Source organism: Capricornis sumatraensis, chromosome 1, assembly GCF_032405125.1.
Source record: "Capricornis sumatraensis isolate serow.1 chromosome 1, serow.2, whole genome shotgun sequence".
In the NCBI taxonomy this organism is placed as follows: Eukaryota; Metazoa; Chordata; class Mammalia; order Artiodactyla; family Bovidae; genus Capricornis; species Capricornis sumatraensis.
In genome coordinates, this window is record NC_091069.1 from 151,690,447 (window position 1) to 151,710,731 (window position 20,285).

The 20,285-nt window shown below is 38.6% G+C and overlaps 1 protein-coding gene across 1 annotated transcript in view; it reads left to right on the forward strand.

Moving 5' to 3' along the window:
• The window catches only part of ADGRG7 (adhesion G protein-coupled receptor G7), a 66,138-nt gene extending 58,595 nt beyond the window's left edge, over positions 1-7,543 (forward strand). Inside the window, exons 15-16 of the mRNA XM_068985843.1 lie at positions 1,036-1,192; positions 7,292-7,543. Coding sequence (XP_068841944.1) covers positions 1,036-1,192; positions 7,292-7,543 — 409 coding nt within the window. The remainder of the gene's footprint in view (positions 1-1,035; positions 1,193-7,291) is intronic.
• Positions 7,544-20,285: the final 12,742 nt, after the last annotated feature.

The window sequence follows — 20,285 nt, forward strand, 5'->3', positions numbered from 1 at the left end:
CAGTGAAGAAAACGTTGGTTAAGTCTTGTTAGCCTAACTGTGAATTCTTAAATTTCCTTTATACAGAGGAGTATCATTTAGGCCATAGCCATCAAACAAATTCATTTCAAAATTTTGACTGACAGGCCATGGTTCTTAAATTGACTTATTACAATGAAGAGTGGGTTACAATTTAATTTTTAACAAATTATCTTCTATGTATCAGTTAAGTTTTGCTATATACAAATTACCCCCAAATTTAACAGTTTAGACTGACAAATAGTGATTATTTGTCATATGTTTGAGTGTGGGTCAGGTGGTTGTTTTGGTCTTGGACAGTTTAAATGCTGGTAGGTAATCTAGGATGAGTCACTTTCATTCTGATGTTGGTAGTTGATTGGTATTGAGTGGGAACTACTTAGTTAGGGAAGCTTATCTCTGCTCCATGTGGTCTCACTGTCCGTTAAACCAGTCGAGGTTTCTTAACATAGTACTTTCAGGGTTTCATAGAGCAGTAAGAAAAGGTGTGCTCTGATGAGCAGAATGCTTTCAAGCCTCTGGTTGTGGAACAAATGCTGATGTCCCACTGATCAAAGTAAGTCAGAAGGCCCTGCTCAGATACCAGGAATGACAGCCTAACAGGAAAGTCTACACTTTAAAGGCTTATCAACCTATAGCATGCAAAGGTCCCAGATCCCTGAAAAAGGAATTGCTAATCCAGTAGTAATAATCACTAAAATCAAATTTCATTCCAAGGAAAAGTTGATTCTTTGTGAAATTTGCCTGCATTTAAGGAAGTGTTTATGCTTGAGCTTTTAAACAGATATCACTGTTTGTCTTCTTTTCTTCCTTCCTTGCTATCTTTCTCTCTCTTTCTTTTCATATGCATATATTTTATCCAGGGTGACAGGTTTTTCTACCTGAAGCATAATGTTCTTTAATGAACAGTGTATATGTGGAGCTGAACATGTATTTTAAATAAGAGGTTAACAATGATATTGAAAAAATAAGAACCTGAATTGAACCCTATTTTCTGTCTTGCTTTCTCTTATTTAGCACAAAGAAGGTTTCATCCCTAAAGAAGATTCTTAGCACATTATCTGTTGCAGTCGTCTTTGGAATTACCTGGATTCTGGCATACTTAATGCTAACTGATAATGATGACATCAGGGTCATCTTCAGCTACATATTCTGCCTTTTCAACACAACTCAGGTATGGTATGGATTAGTCTGAAGGTAGTGAGAGGGTAACAGGCAGGAAGGCCAGGGGTCTCCAAATGGAGGAAATAGGCTGCAAGTGTCAGACATTTTTCTCTCTCTTAAGCGGGAGGAGGAAACAAACTAGCGATATTTTTTTCCTTCTCTATACAAATTTAAAAGGAGGCTTCTCTTAAAATACTGTGTTGCCATACTGACACCTGGTTTCACCTGAAGTTAACTATTCTCAAACGTTGAATTAACCAATGCATTTTTCTTATGGGAATGTTTGTCTTGAGCTATGTTAATGTACTATGCATTTACCCCAGACTCTGTCTTCAAGTCGGTTCTGCCTAATGGCTCAGAACCTATTTGACAAACCAGTATGTTATACTCAGATATTGTTCCCCTAATCTATGTAAACAAAACTATTTGTATGGTAATCTGCCCTTCTATAAGATTCAAGTCAATCATTTTATGGCCTGGGATGAATCATCTGGTGCCAAGATTATGCCAAAATGCATCTTATGGGTGAGGGGCCTGGTGCCATTCTGAGTTTTAAGACATTGCTTTCTTTCATTAACAGACTGCTAGTGACTATCCAGCTGATGACTAACAGGGGTGTACTCTTTCTGCCCCCTTCTGATGCCTATGTCAGAAGCTTTCTCTATCTCCTTTATACTTTAATAAAACTTTATTACACAAAAGCTCTGAGCGATCAAGCCTCGTCTCTGGCCCTGGATTGAATTCTTCTCCTCCGGAGGCCAAGAATCCCGGCATCTTTTCGTTCCGCAACAACCTTTCAGTAGCAGACCATGCAGTGGCAGAGATGATACCACCCTGGATCAAACTTTCTTATCTTAAAACTCTCTGAAGGTCACTGCTTAAACTTTAGATGACTCTATTTTTAATACACTTTGAGGAAAGGGGAAGAAAAATATTTTTATGACTTATCAACTACATCCTTTCCTGATCTGGAGTTCATGGAATATAATTGCAATAGAGTTGAACCATGTTAGTCCTCCAAGCAGAAGGGGTTCTGTCAAGCAGCTAGCCTGGCAAGCACTTCCTTTCCTTCTCTTCCATGCAGCAGGTCCAAGGAGCCTCACCGTGGTTAGTATGGTCAGTGTTGTACTGATCCCTGGAGCCTGGAACCCTGTGAGGTTGGCTGAATATTTTCTTTCTCTCTTTTTTAAAATTTTATGATTATTTAACTTTTAAAAAACATTATTGAAGAATAATTGGAAATAATTACTTTGATAGGAACAGAACCTTATGAAGTTGTTTTTGTGACATACATAGGATGTCACACATAGGACTGAAGATGCTCTTATTCTTGAGTCTTATGTCAAGAATATATTTAAAATAATAAATCTTTTTAAAATTTCATTCATACTTGTTTAAAATATCTGAATGGAAAATTTATATTCTTTCCTTCTTTGGAAACCATTCTGTTAACATTTTGGGAGTATCCACTGTGAGAAGCTCAACATTTAGATTAAGAATTATGGTCACCTTCTGATTTTCATCATGAAAAACTAGTCATATAGATGAATCCAAATGGTAACTGAAAATAAAAAATTTTGTTTGACTTCAGAACATTTTTGTTTTTATTCATTCATATTTTTGTGTTATATATTATTGTTGTTTAGCTCCTAAGTTGCATCTGACTCTTTCGTTACGCTATGGACTGTAGCCTGCCAGGTTACTCTGTCCATGGGATTTCCCAGGCAAGAATACTGGAACTGGAGCGGGTTGCCATTTCCTTCTCCAGGGAATCTTCCTACCCCAGCAATCGAATCTGCATCTCCTGCATTAGCAGGTGCAGTCTTTACCACTGAGCCACCAGGAAGCCCATGTATTAAATAGGGGGAATGTCAAAAGTTTAAAATAAAACAAGGGGCATTATTGAAAGACTTACCTTAAGATCAGGAGTTTCTCTCTGTGCTTCTTATTCTGTGCCTCTTCCTATGGTGAACATTGCCTTTTGCTCTGATGAAATGTATTACAAGGGCTTTTCCATCAGTACATGCAGTTTCATCTTTTCTGAGCTGGCAGAGTGAATTTATACTTCAGTATAATTAAAGTACTCTCCTTTTTAGGTTGTTTCCATATCTCGGCTATTGTAAATGTTGTTAATGAACATTTGGGTGCACATATCTTTTTGAATTATTGTTTTTGTTTTCTTAGGCTATATGCTCAGGAGTGAAACCGCTTGATCATATGGTCGTTCTATATTTAGTTTTTTTGAGGAACCTCCATACTATGTACCACAGTGGCTGCATCAGCTTACATTACCGCCAATGCCTTTTGCCAGTCCTTCTATATTGGAATGTCATGTTATTTTGACTTTTTAGTTTTAATGAATTTCTCATTAATGATAGTATGTTTTTGGAGTAATTGTTTGATGGATAGTTAGTAGATACTAATAAGGACTTTTCCAGCTGATAATTTTTCCTTAGGTACCATGGCACATGGATTCCAGATTAGCTTGGCATTTAATTCTTGGCAATAATAATTTTTTTCACTGAAATTGCATAGGCTTTATTGAGCTTTCATGTTGTGGAAAAACTGAGGTCAGAATTTTTTTGGTTCTTCTCAGTCTTATATCATACCTTAGAATATTTTTTGAAATAATTTTGAACTCAGAAGAAGTTATAAAAATATTACAGAGAGTTCCTATGTAGCCTTCACCCAGCTCTTCCAGTGATAGCGTCTTACATTACTATAATATATATAATAAAACCCAGGAAAGTGACATTGGTAAAATCTGCATGGATTATTTACCTATAAGCTTCAAGTGCGGGGAGCTGTGTGCAGTGTGGGGAGCTGCTTGGCTGTCTGAATTGCTTCCACCACGTTTAATGTTTGTAGGACCTCGCCCTCTATCCCAGGCAGCCCTCTCAGTCATTTTTTGAGAATAATTCCATTAAACAATAGATGTTTCAAAAGGGAGGGGATATATGTATACCTATAGCTGATTCATGTTGAGTTTTGAGAGAAAACAACAAAATTCTCTAAAGCAATTATCCTTCAAAAAAAAAAAAGTAGATGTGTGCCTGCCACCAAATTTGAATGGCTGTAAGGCAGACCTTTACTGGTTGCAACACCCAAAGGAAATTCCCCAGAAGGACAACAAGTAGTGTAAGCTTAGTCTGGGATTGCCAGCCGAATCACGGAATTGCCACCTAAAGTGACTGGTAATTTAGAAAAGTTTCTAAAAGAAGGTCTAGGCAAGGGTATTTTCTCCTCCATGCACAGGAGAGACATTACAAAATAGAGACTCATTTCAAAATGTTAGCACTTTACGGTAAAATTGAAGGTGGTCTTTTGGCAAGAGCATTGAACTAAAGGGAGATTTAAGCTATCTTTCAGCTTTACAATGAATGATTCATGTGATTTTAGGAGTCACACAACTTTTCTGAGTGAGGCAGGTAATTATATAATGAAGTGGGGCTGTTAACATTAACACAGTATTTTACAAAGTGGGCCCGAATATTGCCTACATCGGAATTTACACGATGTGTTAGAATGCTGATTCCTGAGCCTCACCCCTTACCTACTCAGTCAGAACCTGTGAGGTAAGAGCTAGAAATCTTTGTGCTAAACAAGGGCCTCAAGTGATTGTTACGGATGCTGAGGAGTAGGAACAACTAGCTTAGTCCACATGGAAGGCTCCTTCTAGGTTTAGAATAATCTATAATTCTAATAAATATTTTTCTGAGTGTTACAAGTATTAATTAAAAGGTACAATTTGATCTTTGTGCTAATGAGAATTAGTTTGACCCATACGTTTTGTCTTTTCAGATAACATCTTTGGGATTTTAGGGAGCATAGAATCCTGCAGGATGGTGTCTTTATGAATTCTTCATGGTCTAGGTCTTTTCCTAATTATTGTACAACCAGAAATTCTATCTAGCCTTATCTTTACCTTAGAGTTTGAATTCTGGAAAATCCAGGTGAAATCATGTACTGCACAAAAATGATGCTTTTCCAGGGGCCAGATCTTCATGTCTCCAAAGCAAATTTCTCTCCCTTGAATAATCAGGATGACCGGTGGCCACTTTTGTCCTCCAGAAACCCATGCCCCATTGAAAACATCCCCTTGTCATCAAGGCCTTCTTCAGGGGAGTAGATACCACCCACTGGGTAACAATCAAGTTAATCTTCCTGCTTTTGGCCAGAGATTAGTGTATCCCTAGCCAGTATGTATTGATCCTATTAGTCAAACTCTCGGAATTATCTAACCATAACACCAGAAGTCTCCTGTAATGGTATTCATATGATATGATTCTAGAAATAGTCTTTTTAAAATAGCTTTTAAAATGGATTTTTTAAAATAGCATTTATATTTTGAAATAGTCTTACATAAGAAATTGCAAAGACAGTACAGAGTTCCCTATACTCTTTTCCCAGCTTTTCCCAATGATAATATCTTGTGTAACATTGTTAAAATCAAGAAATGAACATTGGTACAATACTCTCAACTCAACTATGGATGTTATTTATTTTTCCACAAAGGATATTAATGATAAATTATCAGGGGTCTTTTAGATGCTATAATATACTTTATATGACCTTTATATTACAAGCAAGATGCAGAGTAATGTATCAGATACTAGAGTTTTGGACCCAAACATGTAGTTTAGTTCCAGACTCTACTGATTACTGGTTGTGTTAATTTAGGCAAGTTACTTAATTTATCGAAACTGTAGTTTGCTTATATGTAACATAGGGTAATAAACCTTATTTTATAGGGTTGATATTAGGACTAAATGAGAAGGATTAAATGATGAATATTGAATGAAAAGCTATTGTCTGATATTTTTGGAACTTTCACTATACACTTTGGAAATGTATAGGAAATAGTGTTCGGTTTTCTGTGGTTTAATTCCTCATGCATATCTGGTCTCTTATGTAAAGTACAGAAAAGCAGTGAATAGAAGTGGCTTAAATTTTTTTTTTGTCCTTAAATGTACCAAATTTCTAGTTATTTTACCAAAAATCCAAGAAATGTAGAAACCTAGACTACTAGAACTGTAGGAAGAATTAGGGAACCCATGGTCAGTCTACCCATGTTAGGAAACTGAAGATCACAGACATTGAAAAAAGAACAAAGTTACTATGGTATACTAAAATTAATATTTGGTCTTTGTCTTCAGTTCCTGGCACACAGGTCCTTTAATCTGTGGACTCTAATCTGAGTGATGAGTGTTTTCTGCATGCTAATAAGATGACCGCTGGGTGAGGTCCCCAGATAGCTTCAGGATAGAAGCTGGTCACCAGAAATACCAAGGCTTGATCAGAAGTTTGGAACTTCCAGCCCACTCCCCAGCCTCCAGGGATGGGAGAAGGGTTGGATATTGAGTCATTCATCAACAGCTAATGATTTAATTGATCACATCTGTGTAATGAAACCTTTATAAAAAACCCCTAAGTGAAGGGGTTTGGAGAGCCTGCAAGTTGGTGAACAGATTGAAGTGCTGGGAGGGTGCAGATTGGAGTGCTCAGAGGGACCATGGAAGGTCCATGCTCTTGCCCTGTAATTTCTTCCAACTGGTTGTTCCTGACTTGTATCGTTTATAATAAACAGATAACAGTAAGTAAAGCTCTGTTGTGAGTGAGTTATGTGAGTCCTTCTAGCAAATTATCCAGCCTGAAGCTGGGAGGCAGTAGTCAAGTTGAACAGAAGAGTGGATTGCCTGGGGACCTAATACCCATAACTGGCACCATTATGAGGGCAGTCCTGTGGGATTGAGCCCTTTGCCTGTAGGGTCTGACATGGACTCTGTGTAGTTAGTGTCAGAATTGAATTGTAGGACACCCAGTTGGTGTCAGAATTGGTTGGTGTCAGGAGGAAAACAAGCCTGTCCTTTGCACAGCCAACATGTGGCAAATGGGGATCTAAGTCTACCACTTACATACAGCTTTCAAATATGAGAAGAACATTGCCTCAATCTTCATCGAAAAAGAATACGTAGCAGTACATTGCAGGCTGGTAAACTCAGGTTCTCAGCCACAAAGAAGGGTTGGGGTAGCAGGGTGAAACACAATTTCTTCCCTGATTCTGTGTCTCAATACATATCTAATATTAAACTTTTATTCTGTCTGCCAGGGATTGCAAATTTTTATTCTCTACACTGTGAGAACAAAAATCTTCCAGAGCAAAGCTTCCGAAGTGTTGAAGTCATTGTCGTCCACCGCTGGGAGAGTGAAGGTGCTGCCGTCAAAGCCGCTGAGGCTGCGTGTGAGGATGTATAACATGATCAGGTCATTTCCAGCCCTAAATGAACGTTTTAGGCTGCTGGAGCCATCTACACTTACCGAGGAGATGTCTGAGAGTGATCAAGTAAACCCAAGGACCTAGACAGTAAAAGTGTTACCTTTTGTGGCCCTCTTTTTATTCAGCTCACTTTTTCTATTTCCTTCCTTTATTATCCAGTCTTCTCATAAAATCTCCCTCAGTATATTTTGCTTAAAGTTAAGACTTAGATAACACTTGTTGTTTATTATCATCAGGAGTGGTGGATTTGGTAGTTTTTCTTATTATTCAATAGAGTCTTACCCCAATGAAGTGAAGAATTCCACTCAGCTTTCAAGATAATTTGATTATCATTGCTCCCTACATCATGAAGTCTCTGTGACAAAGTTTGATAAAAATATAGAACCTAAAACAAATTCTTTTACAATTTACCAAAAAGGACATGAAGAGAAAAATTACCCCCCCCCCAGAACAAAATGATTTCTGGTGAACACTACAAGGAGTTGCTTATATGTATTGTACTTCTGATCTGTGAATATTTTAAATTTGTATGTGCTTGTACTTTTTTCCAGTCAAGAACCTTGCATTTATTTAACCTCTGGAAAGGTTTTTTTTTTTTTTCCCTGTTAAAACAAAAAGCATATTTTATGCCCAGAGGAATCGACTCCATGAGAATTGGGAAGTGAGACATAGAAAAATGAGCTGGTTGCTAATGCCTCTATTTCCTTCCAGTTCTTGATACATCTAACCTTTTATTGATGAAATGACAGTGAGGCTCAAAAAATGAAAAGTTCGTCACTATCACCCCTTATGACTTCTAAAAGATCCAGCTGCTCATGAGGTTTCAAACACTTGAATTATGAATGGCTTCCTAAATAAAAAATGACCTCCACTGGGTTGGAGAGCACTCCCACTGGACTTCGGAGACGGAGCCTTTGAAATGCTGTGTTCTGTTTTGTCATAAACGAGGCACCTGCTGTGAGTGCACTGAGCTAAGGGACTAACAAACGTCAAGTAAGCTGTGGCATACCATTCTCACCACGCCTCAAAGAACATGTGTTTTTATAGAAATGGTTGTAAATGACTGTCGGATTTCTAGGTGAGCCAAGAGCCTACTCCATCTGTAGTATGATTGAGACCTTACAGGATAATGGAAAATAGAAAAGGAAGAGAATAAGTAAAGCAATTCTCTGAGGTCAGTGTTTTTAGTGGTGTTCTAGTGACATCCCTAGATAGGGGCTGGACTTTGGGAAAATTACAAGATGTGGTTGACCTACTTGATGTCCTGGAATTTATATTCAGATGAAAATAGACCTTAAGTGGAGGCCACTTTAAATGTGGAAAAAAAAAAATCACCAAAGAGCGACATTTAGCCTGAGGGTGAAACATGTGTTCCCTTGGTGGTTTTAGTTTTCTCTGTACTTTTTCCCAGCATTTTGGGAGGTGCAGCAAACCAAACTTCCATATACCATTCCTGGAAAGGCTCTACCGTAAATGCGAAAGAACCACGTACTGTGCGTGTTGCGGAGGCTAAGTCAGGCAAACATTGATGTGCCCCTACTTTCCTCCCTGAAATTCTACCTCTTGGAAATAATTCTATTGATTTAAGCCTTTACCTCATGCACTGATTGGGAATCTTTTTTTAGTTTAGTGATCCAACTTGAGAGGAACAACCATCCTGACTTTGGGGTTTCCTTTCCTGGGTCTAAACAATTCAGAGAATACTGTTCGTCAGTCTGAATTGTTTTTTCTTTTGAAGTTCATGTTGCCTCTTTTTTTTTTTCCCCCTGTTACCAACAAAAGGAGATAATTTTCAAGCTCACTGTCATTGCCTCCTTCAGAAGAGCTTGGCATTCTTGGCCAATGTTTGGAAAACCTGGGCCAGAAGTGCTGACTGTATCATGCCAGCCAGTCAACCACTGGAGCTCTCTAGCCCTGTGGGATCACCTTACTGTGACTCTGGGACGTTCAGGACCTGGCTTCTCAGATGAGGTCCAAGTAGAGACATCAGGATTGGTTCCATCCCCAGGGGCAGGGGGTGGGGTGGGAAACATAGGGGTAGAGGAGGCGGGGCCAGTTGCTAAGAGAGAAAGAAGCTTCCTGTTTACATTTTTAAAAACCTTATGCTAACCATATTATGGCAATTTTAGAAGATCTTTATAAATTATCTTTTTCAAAAAAGCAAAATCAGTAATTGCCTGACCTATCAATAATGTCTGTTTTTTTTAATGTTCCCTTCTACTCTTTGTGTGAATACATAAGAATTTAAATAGCTGTAATTATAGCAAATGAAATTTATTCTGATTTTTAGTTATAGTTCCCCACTTTTTGTAACAGTTGCATAATATACATAAGTTACCAAGTTGTTCTGTTTTGAGTGTCTGCGTGCTACTTGTTTCTGTCATGTCCGACCCTTTGGACCTCCAGGCTCCTCTGTCCTTGGGATTCTCCAGGCAAGAATACTGGAGTGGGTTGCCATTGCCTCCTCCAGGGGATCTTCCCAAGCCAGGAATCAAACCCCCTTTACATCTCCTGAGTTGGCAGGCAGGTTCTTTATCACTAGGGCCACGAAGTCTAGATTTCAATTTTTAATATTATAGTGACATATGATTAATAAACTGGTATATATATATTTCCTTTCTTTTAAATTATTTCCTGAAGATAAATTCTCAGGATGATGATAAACATGTCAAAGGGATGAACATTTAAGTTCCTTGTCTACACTATTGTCTTGACAAAAATGTGACCAACATTATGGAGTACCATAAACAGTTTTTTGTATATTGTGTACTTTGGTGGTATTGTATGTTTAAAATCATTCATATGTGTATGTAGTTTATCAATTGAGCTGTTTTCTCATTAATTTGTATGAATTCTTTTTTATTATGGCTATTAGCCCTTTAACTATTACATTTAGTGACATTTCTCCTCAGTTTGTTTCTTCTCTTTATAATATAATAAAATGCTCACTCTTCATTTGATTCAAAATATCCAAAAGATTTATGGGAGCATTTAGCATTTCTTGAGTATAAATGTCTTCATGCAGGAAGAGTATTTTGTATTAAGGAATGATTTTGTATTAAGGAATAGGTTAGGGATTATGTAACAACTTCTTTTTTTTTATATTTAATTTCTTTTTTTTTATTTTATTTTATTTTATTTTTTTTTTATTAAATTTTAAAATCTTTAATTCTTACATGTGTTCCCAAACATGAAACCCCCTCCCACCTCCCTCCCCATAACATCTCTGTGGGTGATCCCCATGCACCAGCCCCAAGCATGCTGTATCCTGCGTCAGACATAGACTGGCGATTCAATTCTTACATGATCGTATACATGATAGAATGCCATTCTCCCAAATCATCCCGCCCTCTCCCTCTCTCTCTGAGTCCAAAAGTCCGTTATACACAGCTGTGTCTTTTTTCCTGTCTTGCATACAGGGTCGTCATTGCCATCTTTCTAAATTCCATATATATGTGTTAGTATACTGTATTGGTGTTTTTCTTTCTGGCTTACTTCACTCTGTATAATCGGCTCCAGTTTCATCCATCTCATCAGAACTGATTCAAATGAATTCTTTTTAACGGCTGAGTAATACTCCATTGTGTACATGTACCAAAGCTTTCTTATCCATTCATCTGCTGATGGACATCTAGGTTGTTTCCATGTCCTGGCTATTATAAACAGTGCTGCGATGAACATTGGGGTACATGTGTCTCTTTCAATTCTGGTTTCCTCGGTGTGTATACCCAGCAGTGGGATTGCTGGGTCATAAGGTAGTTCTATTTGCAATTTTTTAAGGAATCTCCACACTGTTCTCCATAGTGGCTGTACTAGTTTGCATTCCCACCAACAGTGTAGGAGGGTTCCCTTTTCTCCACACCCTCTCCAGCATTTATTGCTTGCAGATTTTTGGATCGCAGCCATTCTGACTGGTGTGAAGTGGTACCTCATTGCGGTTTTGATTTGCATTTCTCTGATAATGAGTGATGTTGAGCATCTTTTCATGTGTTTGTTAGCCATCCGTATGTCTTCTTTGGAGAAATGTCTATTTAGTTCTTTGGCCCATTTTTTGATTGGGTCGTTTATTTTTCTGGAATTGAGCTGCATAAGTTGCTTGTATATTTTTGAGATTAGTTGTTTGTCAGTTGCTTCATTTGCTATTATTTTCTCCCATTCAGAAGGCTGTCTTTTCACCTTGCGTATATTTTCCTTTGTTGTGCAGAAGCTTTTAATTTTAATTAGATCCCATTTGTTTATTTTTGCTTTTATTTCCAGAATTCTGGGAGGTGGATCATAGAGGATCCTGCTGTGATTTATGTCTGAGAGTGTTTTGCCTATATTCTCCTCTAGGAGTTTTATAGTTTCTGGTCTTACATTTAGATCTTTAATCCATTTTGAGTTTATTTTTGTGTGCGGTGTTAGAAAGTGATCTAGTTTCATTCTTTTACAAGTGGTTGACCAGTTTTCCCAGCACCACTTGTTAAAGAGATTGTCTTTACTCCATTGTATATTCTTGCCTCCTTTGTCAAAGATAAGGTGTCCATATGTGTGTGGATTTATCTCTGGGCTTTCTATTTTGTTCCATTGATCTATATGTCTGTCTTTGTGCCAGTACCATACTGTTTTGATGACTGTGGCTTTGTAGTAGAGCCTGAAGTCAGGCAAGTTGATTCCTCCAGTTCCATTCTTCTTTCTCAAGATTGCTTTGGCTATTCGAGGTTTTTTGTATTTCCATACAAATCTTGAAATTATTTGTTCTAGTTCTGTGAAAAATATGGCTGGTAGCTTGATAGGGATTGCATTGAATTTGTAAATTGCTTTGGGTAGTATACTCATTTTCACTATATTGATTCTTCCAATCCATGAACATGGTATATTTCTCCATCTATTAGTGTCCTCTTTGATTTCTTTCATCAGTGTTTTATAGTTTTCTATATATAGGTCTTTAGTTTCTTTGGGTAGATATATTCCTAAGTATTTTATTCTTTTTGTTGCAATGGTGAATGGAATTGTTTCCTTAATTTCTTTTCCTACTTTCTCATTATTAGTGTATAGGAATGCAAGGGATTTCTGGGTGTTGATTTTATATCCTGCAACTTTACTATATTCATTGATGAGCTCTAGTAATTTTCTGGTGGAGTCTTTAGGGTTTTCCATGTAGAGGATCATGTCATATTAGCCCTTTAACTATTACATTTAGTGACATTTCTCCTCAGTTTGTTTCTTCTCTTTATAATATAATAAAATGCTCACTCTTCATTTGATTCAAAATATCCAAAAGATTTATGGGAGCATTTAGCATTTCTTGAGTATAAATGTCTTCATGCAGGAAGAGTATTTTGTATTAAGGAATGATTTTGTATTAAGGAATAGGTTAGGGATTATGTAACAACTTCTAAAATGAATAACAGAGGGGTATAAATATGCCAACCGCGGCCAAAGGAATCATGTATTACAGACACAGGCCATCTCTCACCCTTCATTATATCGTGTAACAGTTGGGTGGAGTTCCATGACAAAGTTATTTTTTTCCTCTCCAACATCCTTTCTTTTTGCATCTATCCACCCTTTCTTAAAATAAAACACTAAATCTTGGAGATTAGCAACTATTTGTTAATACACACAAAACCTCAGGGAGATTCAAATGTTACACACGCATCACCTGTATCACTTCACTTACGTTAAAATGTGTATTTGAAAAAAAATATAAAAGCTGCTAAAAAATAGAGTAAGAAAATCTGGAGGAAGAGAAAATAATCATAGGAGCAATAAGTAAGAAGAGAAGGATAGGATCAGTACCCAAGGAACGTGTTCAGTGAGCTTATATTTTTGCTATAAAAAGTGCAGGAGACCTGAGTTCAATCCCTGGGTCGGGAAGATCCCTGGAGAAGTGAATGGCTACCCACTCCAGTATTCTTGCCTGGAGAATTCCATGGACTGAAGAGCCTGGAGGGCTATAGACCATGGTGTTGCAGAGTCAGACATGACAGAAACAACTTAGCACACATGCGTACAATACAAAAGTTATACAATACAAAGACAGTGCACCATAGGAATCTTCAACCTCTCAAGTGGGTCACTGAAGACTACTTTTGTTTGGTTTTTAAAAAATATAGAAGTGGTTTTCCTTAATTTGGGTTATTGGAGTTAATTTTGTTTTGCTTTTTTAAAAAATCTTTTAAAATTAACTTCATTGCCATGTAATTTACATCCAACAAAATGCACCTGTTTTAAGTGTATAATTAGATGAGTTTTAACAAATGTGTACACCTGGGAAACAAGATTAAGAACATTTCCTTCGCCCTGTAACCTACTCTGCCCCAGTTAAACCTTACTTCACCCTTAACGGCTCCAGGCAACCACTTGTCTGCTTTCTACCACCATGTGTTGGTTTTGCCTGTTCCAGAATGCCAGGTAAATAGGACCATATCCTCTTTTGAGTCTGCATATTCAGCATAGGGTCTTTGAGATTCATCCATGTTATGTATATATATCAGTGGCTTGCTTTTTATTGCTGAGTAAAATTCAGTTTGGATAGATCACGTCTTGTTTATGTATTCACTAGTTGAGGGACATTTGGTCATTTCCAGGTTTTGAAAACCATGAATGAAACCGATACAACCATTCTTCTATAAGTCTTTGTGTAGATATGTTTTCTCTTATCTAGTATAGTGTAATACTGAGTCGTAAAGTAAGTGTATATTTAACTATGCAGGAAACTGCCAGTTTTGCAAAGTAATTTTGCCATTTTATACTCTCAGTAGCAATATACGGGAATTAGTATTTAAAGTCCTGATTTTTGAATTGTTTCAAAAAGTGGGAAAAGGTCATAAATTCTTTTTGCAAGTAGTTGACCATGTTTCTGAAAGATCCCATTGCTTGATATGTTAGCCCTTTATTTTAACAAAGAAGAAAAAAATAAAAGCAAAGCATAGTGGTATGATCTTATGCTGTTATCTCTTAAAAGCTCTATTTCCCAGGGAACTATAGTCCAATTCTTATCTTCTTCCAGTAGAGTTTCGTTACACGTGTAAGTATCACATTGATAATTTGCTGAACTTTGATATAATCTGCTATGAAATCATGACATATTGAGACCTTCTGGACCTTTGCAATGACAAAAATTTGATTTTTCTGCCATAGTACCTACCAAGTAATAGCAGACTAGGGCAGCATTCTGGACTGGCAGTTGTGGTCTCAGCTACAAGTTATGTGACTTAAAGTAAGACATTTGCCTCTCTGGGCATAAGCCTAGGCTCTGCCTTTGAAATAGGCAGGACTGGTGGCTCAGATGGCAAAGAATCCCCCTGCAGTTTAGGAGACCCAGACTTGATCCCTGGGTCAAGAAGATCCCCTGGAGAAAGGGAATGGCTACCCATCCTGGTATTCTTCCCTGGAGAATTCCATGGACAGAGGAGCTTGGTGGGCCACAGTCCATGGGGTCTCAAAGAGTTGGACATGACTGAGCAATTAACATTATTACTACTACTAGTTAAATTCTAAACTCTGTACCAGATCTAGAATTTTGTGACTCTAAATACAGGATGAAATTATTTTAAAACTATTTTTTCACCTACATATTACATGAGTATATTCTTTTAAAAAAGAAAATAGAGCATGCCAGATAGAACCAAAGTTCTAGCCGCTTCACCTATACAGAACAGCCTTCAAGGAGCAGTTTCTCTAAAGAGAGGTGGATGTAGAGACCTCATGGTAGGGCAAAAACATTTTTGGGGTCTCAGTGGATGTGCAGCTGGTAGGACAGACTAAGTATTTTGCTAAGAATGACAAACTCAGAGGTACACAGTAAGAATATCATTTTCTCCTTTATTATTTCTACATGGGGTAGCAGCTTCCTTTATTTACACAAATGGATCTTTATGTTTTGCCAGTGGTGGGGAGGCTCACCTGACCAACTGGCCCTCATGAGTTTCCCCTTTTGTTTGGTGTTCTCTTATTTAGCCAACTGCTGCCACACAGAGCTGACTCTCGGAGGGATCTGACTTCTCCTATGAATTCTTACCCTAGGAAGAACTAATGTCATTTCTTTGGTTCCTCTGAGGGCAGCTGAGATGATTGAAATTTTCAAAATGATTTATACTAACCAGTAAAAGAGAACATGATGAAACAGATGTTTCATCAAACTTGTTTACAAGGCTCCTAATCTTTGTCCCACTTTCTATCAGTCAAAGAACCTCCCTTTTTCACCCTTAGGATTTTTTCTCTTCTATTGGGAGAATGTGAGCCACACTGACTTATGAAGAGAAAGATCAGGTGGTAGGTAAGTGAGTTAACTACATTTCTCAAAACCACAGTACACCTATAACCCTTCTTCAGATATCTGTGAAACTTGGGCAGTAACCTTTAAATGTAGAGTTCTCGTTTCTCCCCTTGCTATAGGCTAAGCTAAAGGTCTTTCCTTATACTGTTTCTCCTTTTTTCACATGCTTCCACCTTTCACATTTCTAATTCAGGGTTATTCTATGTGTTCATTTCAAACCAAATTCACCTGGACATGGGGAGAGGACCAGGTGATCATGAAGTTCAATTTACTCTGTCAGTATTTTTCCAAATGCCACACACACAAAAACAGTGTTTTTAACTAACAGCACTTTAAAGGTGTGCTTATGGAGTTTCCAGAACAATCTTCTTGGTGGTTTGTTTGATGCTTATCCCAATAAATGTGACCCTAAGTGCTTAGGAAGTGGCAATTGTATAACTTAGCTTTTCTGGTTTCTCTAATGAAAGGCAGCAGTAACTAAAATCATTGTCTACACATAGAGTGGGAGAAAGCATGTTCTTGTTAAGAGTGGTAAGTGGCTCAATTTAGTCTATTGTTCTGTGGCCAATTATCACCAGCATTTATTGGGAGCCTAAGTACAGAGACCTGTATCATCAGCAACTGTGGCAGATTACAGAAGAGCTATAACTATTTCACTGACTCAACAGATATTCACTGAATGCCACATAAGAGAGGAGCAAAAAGGGAAATATGATTTATGGGTAATGTTCTTATCTTTGGGTTGGGTGTTGAACTCCAGCTGTTCATCAGGCTCTTAAATTAATTTTTTAAATGTAATTTTTATATAGGATCAGGAACACAAAAGGTCACTGATGTTTTTGTGAACAGTTTAGTAATTTAGTTAAAACAAAAAAATGGGCAGGATATGGTTTTGTATATAAAGGTGTCTATAACCTAAAGGGGGAAATTTTACAAACTCAGAGGATAATTTCATGCTGTCATATAACGTATTACTAAACCTAAATATCCTTGATTTCAGGCCCAGTCACAGTACTGTAAGCCTACATCCACTGCATAGCAAGAAGCAAAATCTTTTACAAAGTTCTTCATTGAAAATTTCCAAATGTGTATTTCTGGAGAATCCTGGGGAAATGCTTTAATGTGGCATGGAAGTCTTTCTTGTCTCGGGTCACCTTAGCCTTTGATCTGGCTTCCAAATGATGCTTTACTAATCTGATATCTCACTTCTTGCCCCAGGCAGCTCTTGCTTCTGCTTTGAGCAGAGGAATCATCACTACCATATCTCTCAGTTTCCTCAGTAGTATCTAGGGTCAGTCAGTCAGTTCAGTCGCTCAGTCGTGTCCAACTCTCTGTGACCCCATGACTGCAACATGCCAGGCCTCCCTGTCCATCACCAACTCCTGGAGTTTACTCAGACTCACGTCCACTGAGTCAGTGATGCCATTCAACCATCTCATCCTCTGTAGGCCTCTTCCTCTCTCCTTCAATCTTTCCCAGCATCAGGGTCTTTTCAAATGAGTCAGGGACAGGTTTAATATTAAACAAGACTTCACTGATTGCTTGAGGATGGGCACAGGGTAATTACAACATAAAGAACTTTAAGCTGCTTTCAGAATCCACAAGCCCTAGTCCCTCTGAAGGCAAAAGTATGGGTGCCTTTCTTACTAGCATCCAGCTGGCCCGTGTTCAGTTCAGTTCAGTCGCTCAGTTGTGTCCGACTCTTTGCAACCCCATGAACTGCAGCACACCACGCCTCCCTGTCCGTCAGCAACTCCTGGAGTTCACTCAAACTCACGACCATAGAGTCAGTGATGCCATCCAGCCATCTCATCCTCTGTCATCCCCTTCTTCTCCTGCCCCCAATCCCTCCCAGCATCAGAGTCTTTTCCAATGAGTCAACTCTTCACATGAGGTGGCCAAAGTACTGGAGTTTCAGCTTTAGCATCATCCCTTCCAAAGAACACCCAGGACTGATCTCCTTTAGAATGGACTGGTTGGATCTCCTTGCAGTCCAAGGGACTCTCAAGAGTCTTCTCCAACACCACAGTTCAAAAGCATCAATTCTTTAGCGCTCAGCCTTCTTCACAGTCCAACTCTCACATCCACACATGACCACTGGAAAAACCATAACCTTGACTAGACCCACCTTTGTTGTCAAAGTAATGTCTCTGCTTTTGAATATGCTATCTAGGTTGGTCATAACTTTCCTTCCAAGGAGTAAGCATCTTTTAATTTCATGGCTGCAGTCACCATCTGCAGTGATTTTGGAGCCCCCCAAAATAAACACTGTTTCCACTGTTTCCCCATCTATTTCCCATGAAGTGATGGGACCAGATGCCATGATTTTCGTTTTCTGAATGTTGAACTTTAAGCCAGCTTTTTCACTCTCCTCTTTCACTTTCATCAGGAGGCTTTTTAGTTCCTCTTCACTTTCTGCCATAAGGGTGGTGTCATCTGCATATCTGAGGTTATTGCTATTTCTCCCGGAAATCTTGATTCCAGCTTGTGCTTCTTCCAGCCCAGCATTTCTCGTGATGTATTCTGCATATAAGTTAAATAAGCATGGTGACAATATACAGCCTTGACATACTCCTTTTCCTATTTGGAACCAGTCTGTTGTTCCATGTCCAGTTCTAACTGTTGCTTCCTGACCTGCATATAGGTTTCTCAAGAGGCAGGTCAAGTGATCTGGTATTCCCAACTCTTTCAGAATTTTCCATAGTTTATTGTGATATACAGTCAAAGGCTTTGGCATAGTCAATAAAGCAGAAATAGATGTTTTTTCTGGAACTCACTTGCTTTTTCCATGATCCAGCAGATGGAAATTTGATCTCTGGTTCCTCTGCCTTTTCTAAAACCAGCTTGAACATCTGGAAGTTCACAGTTCATGTACTGCTGAAGCCTGGCTTGGAGAATTTTGAGTGTTATTTTACTAGTGTGTGAGATGAGTGCAACTGTGCAGTAGTTTGAGCATTCTTTGGCATTGCCTTTCTTTGGAATTGAAATGAAAACTTACCTTTTCCAGTCTTGTGGCCACTGCTGAGTTTTCTAAATTTGCTGGCATATTGAGTGCAGCACTTTCACAGCATTATCTTTCAGGATTTGAAATAGTTCAACTGGAATTCCATCACCTCCACTAGCTTTGTTTGTAGTGATGCTTTCTAAGGCCCACTTGACTTCACATTCCAGGATGTCTGGCTCTGGGTGAGTGATCACACCATCGTGATTATCTTGGTCATGAAGGTCTTTTTTGTACAGTTCTTCTGTGTATTCTTGTCATCTCTTCTTAATATCTTCTGCTTCTGTTAGGCCCATACCATTTCTGTCCTTTATTGAGCCCATCTTTGCATGAAATGTTCCCTTGGTATCTCTAATTTTCTTGAAGAGCTCTCTAGTCTCTCCCATTCTGTTGTTTTCCTCTATTTCTTTGCATTGATTGCTGAGGAAGGCTTTCTTATCTCTTCTTGCTATTCTTTGGAACTTTGCATTCAGATGCTTATATCTTTCCTTTTCTCCTTTGCTTTTCACCTCTCTTCTTTTCACAGCTATTTGTAAGGCCTCCCCAGACAGCCATTTTGCTTTTTTTGCATTTCTTTTCCATGGGGATGGTATTGATCGCTGTCTCTTGTACAATGTCACGAGCCTCCATCCATAGTTCATCAGGCACTCTATCTATCAGATCTAGTCCCTTAAATCTATTTCTCACTTCCACTGTATAATATTAAGGGAGGTCATACCTGAATGGTCTAGTGGTTTTCCCTAGAATACCCTCATTCAGTTCAGTTCAGTTCAGTTGCTTAGTCGTGTCCGACTCTTTGCAACCCCATGAATCGCAGCATGCCAGGCCTCCTTGTCCATCACCAACTCCCGGAGTTCACTCAGACTCATGTCCATTGAGTCCGTGATGCCATCCAGCCATCTCATCCTCAGTCGTCCCCTTCTCCTCCTGCCCCCAATCCCTCCCAGCATCAGAGTCTTTGCCAATGAGTCAACTGTTTGCATGAGGTGGTGGAGTTTCAGCTTCAGTATTGTTCCTTCCAAAAAACACCAGGGCTGATCTCCTTCAGAATGGACTGTTTGGATCTCCTTGCAGTCCAAGGGACTCTCAAGAGTCTTCGCCAACACCACAGTTCAAAAGCATCAATTCTTCGGCACTCAGCTTTCTTCACAGTCCAACTCTCACATCCATACATGACCACTGGAAAAACCACAGCCTTGACTAGATGGACCTTTCTTCAATTTGTCTGATTTTGGCAATAAGGAGTTAATGATCTGAGCCACAGTCAGCTCCTGGTCTTGTTTTTGCTGATTTTATAGAGCTTCTCCATCTTTGGCTGCAAGAATATAATCAATCTGATTTCGGTTTTGACCCATACTACAGTCTTTGGCCCCAGTGTAGCAGGGATCAATTTATTTCTTCTCAATGGCAAGCCCTTTGCCCAGGAGCCTAGAGAGAGGAAATGCTTTCCTTCATGCCAGGCTAAGGTTCATCTCTTTATCCTCTGCCCCAGGCTCTGAGTTTTCTTTAGGGATATTGACAGTGGTGTTATTCACTGCTTGCCAGAATTTTATCTCCGTCTG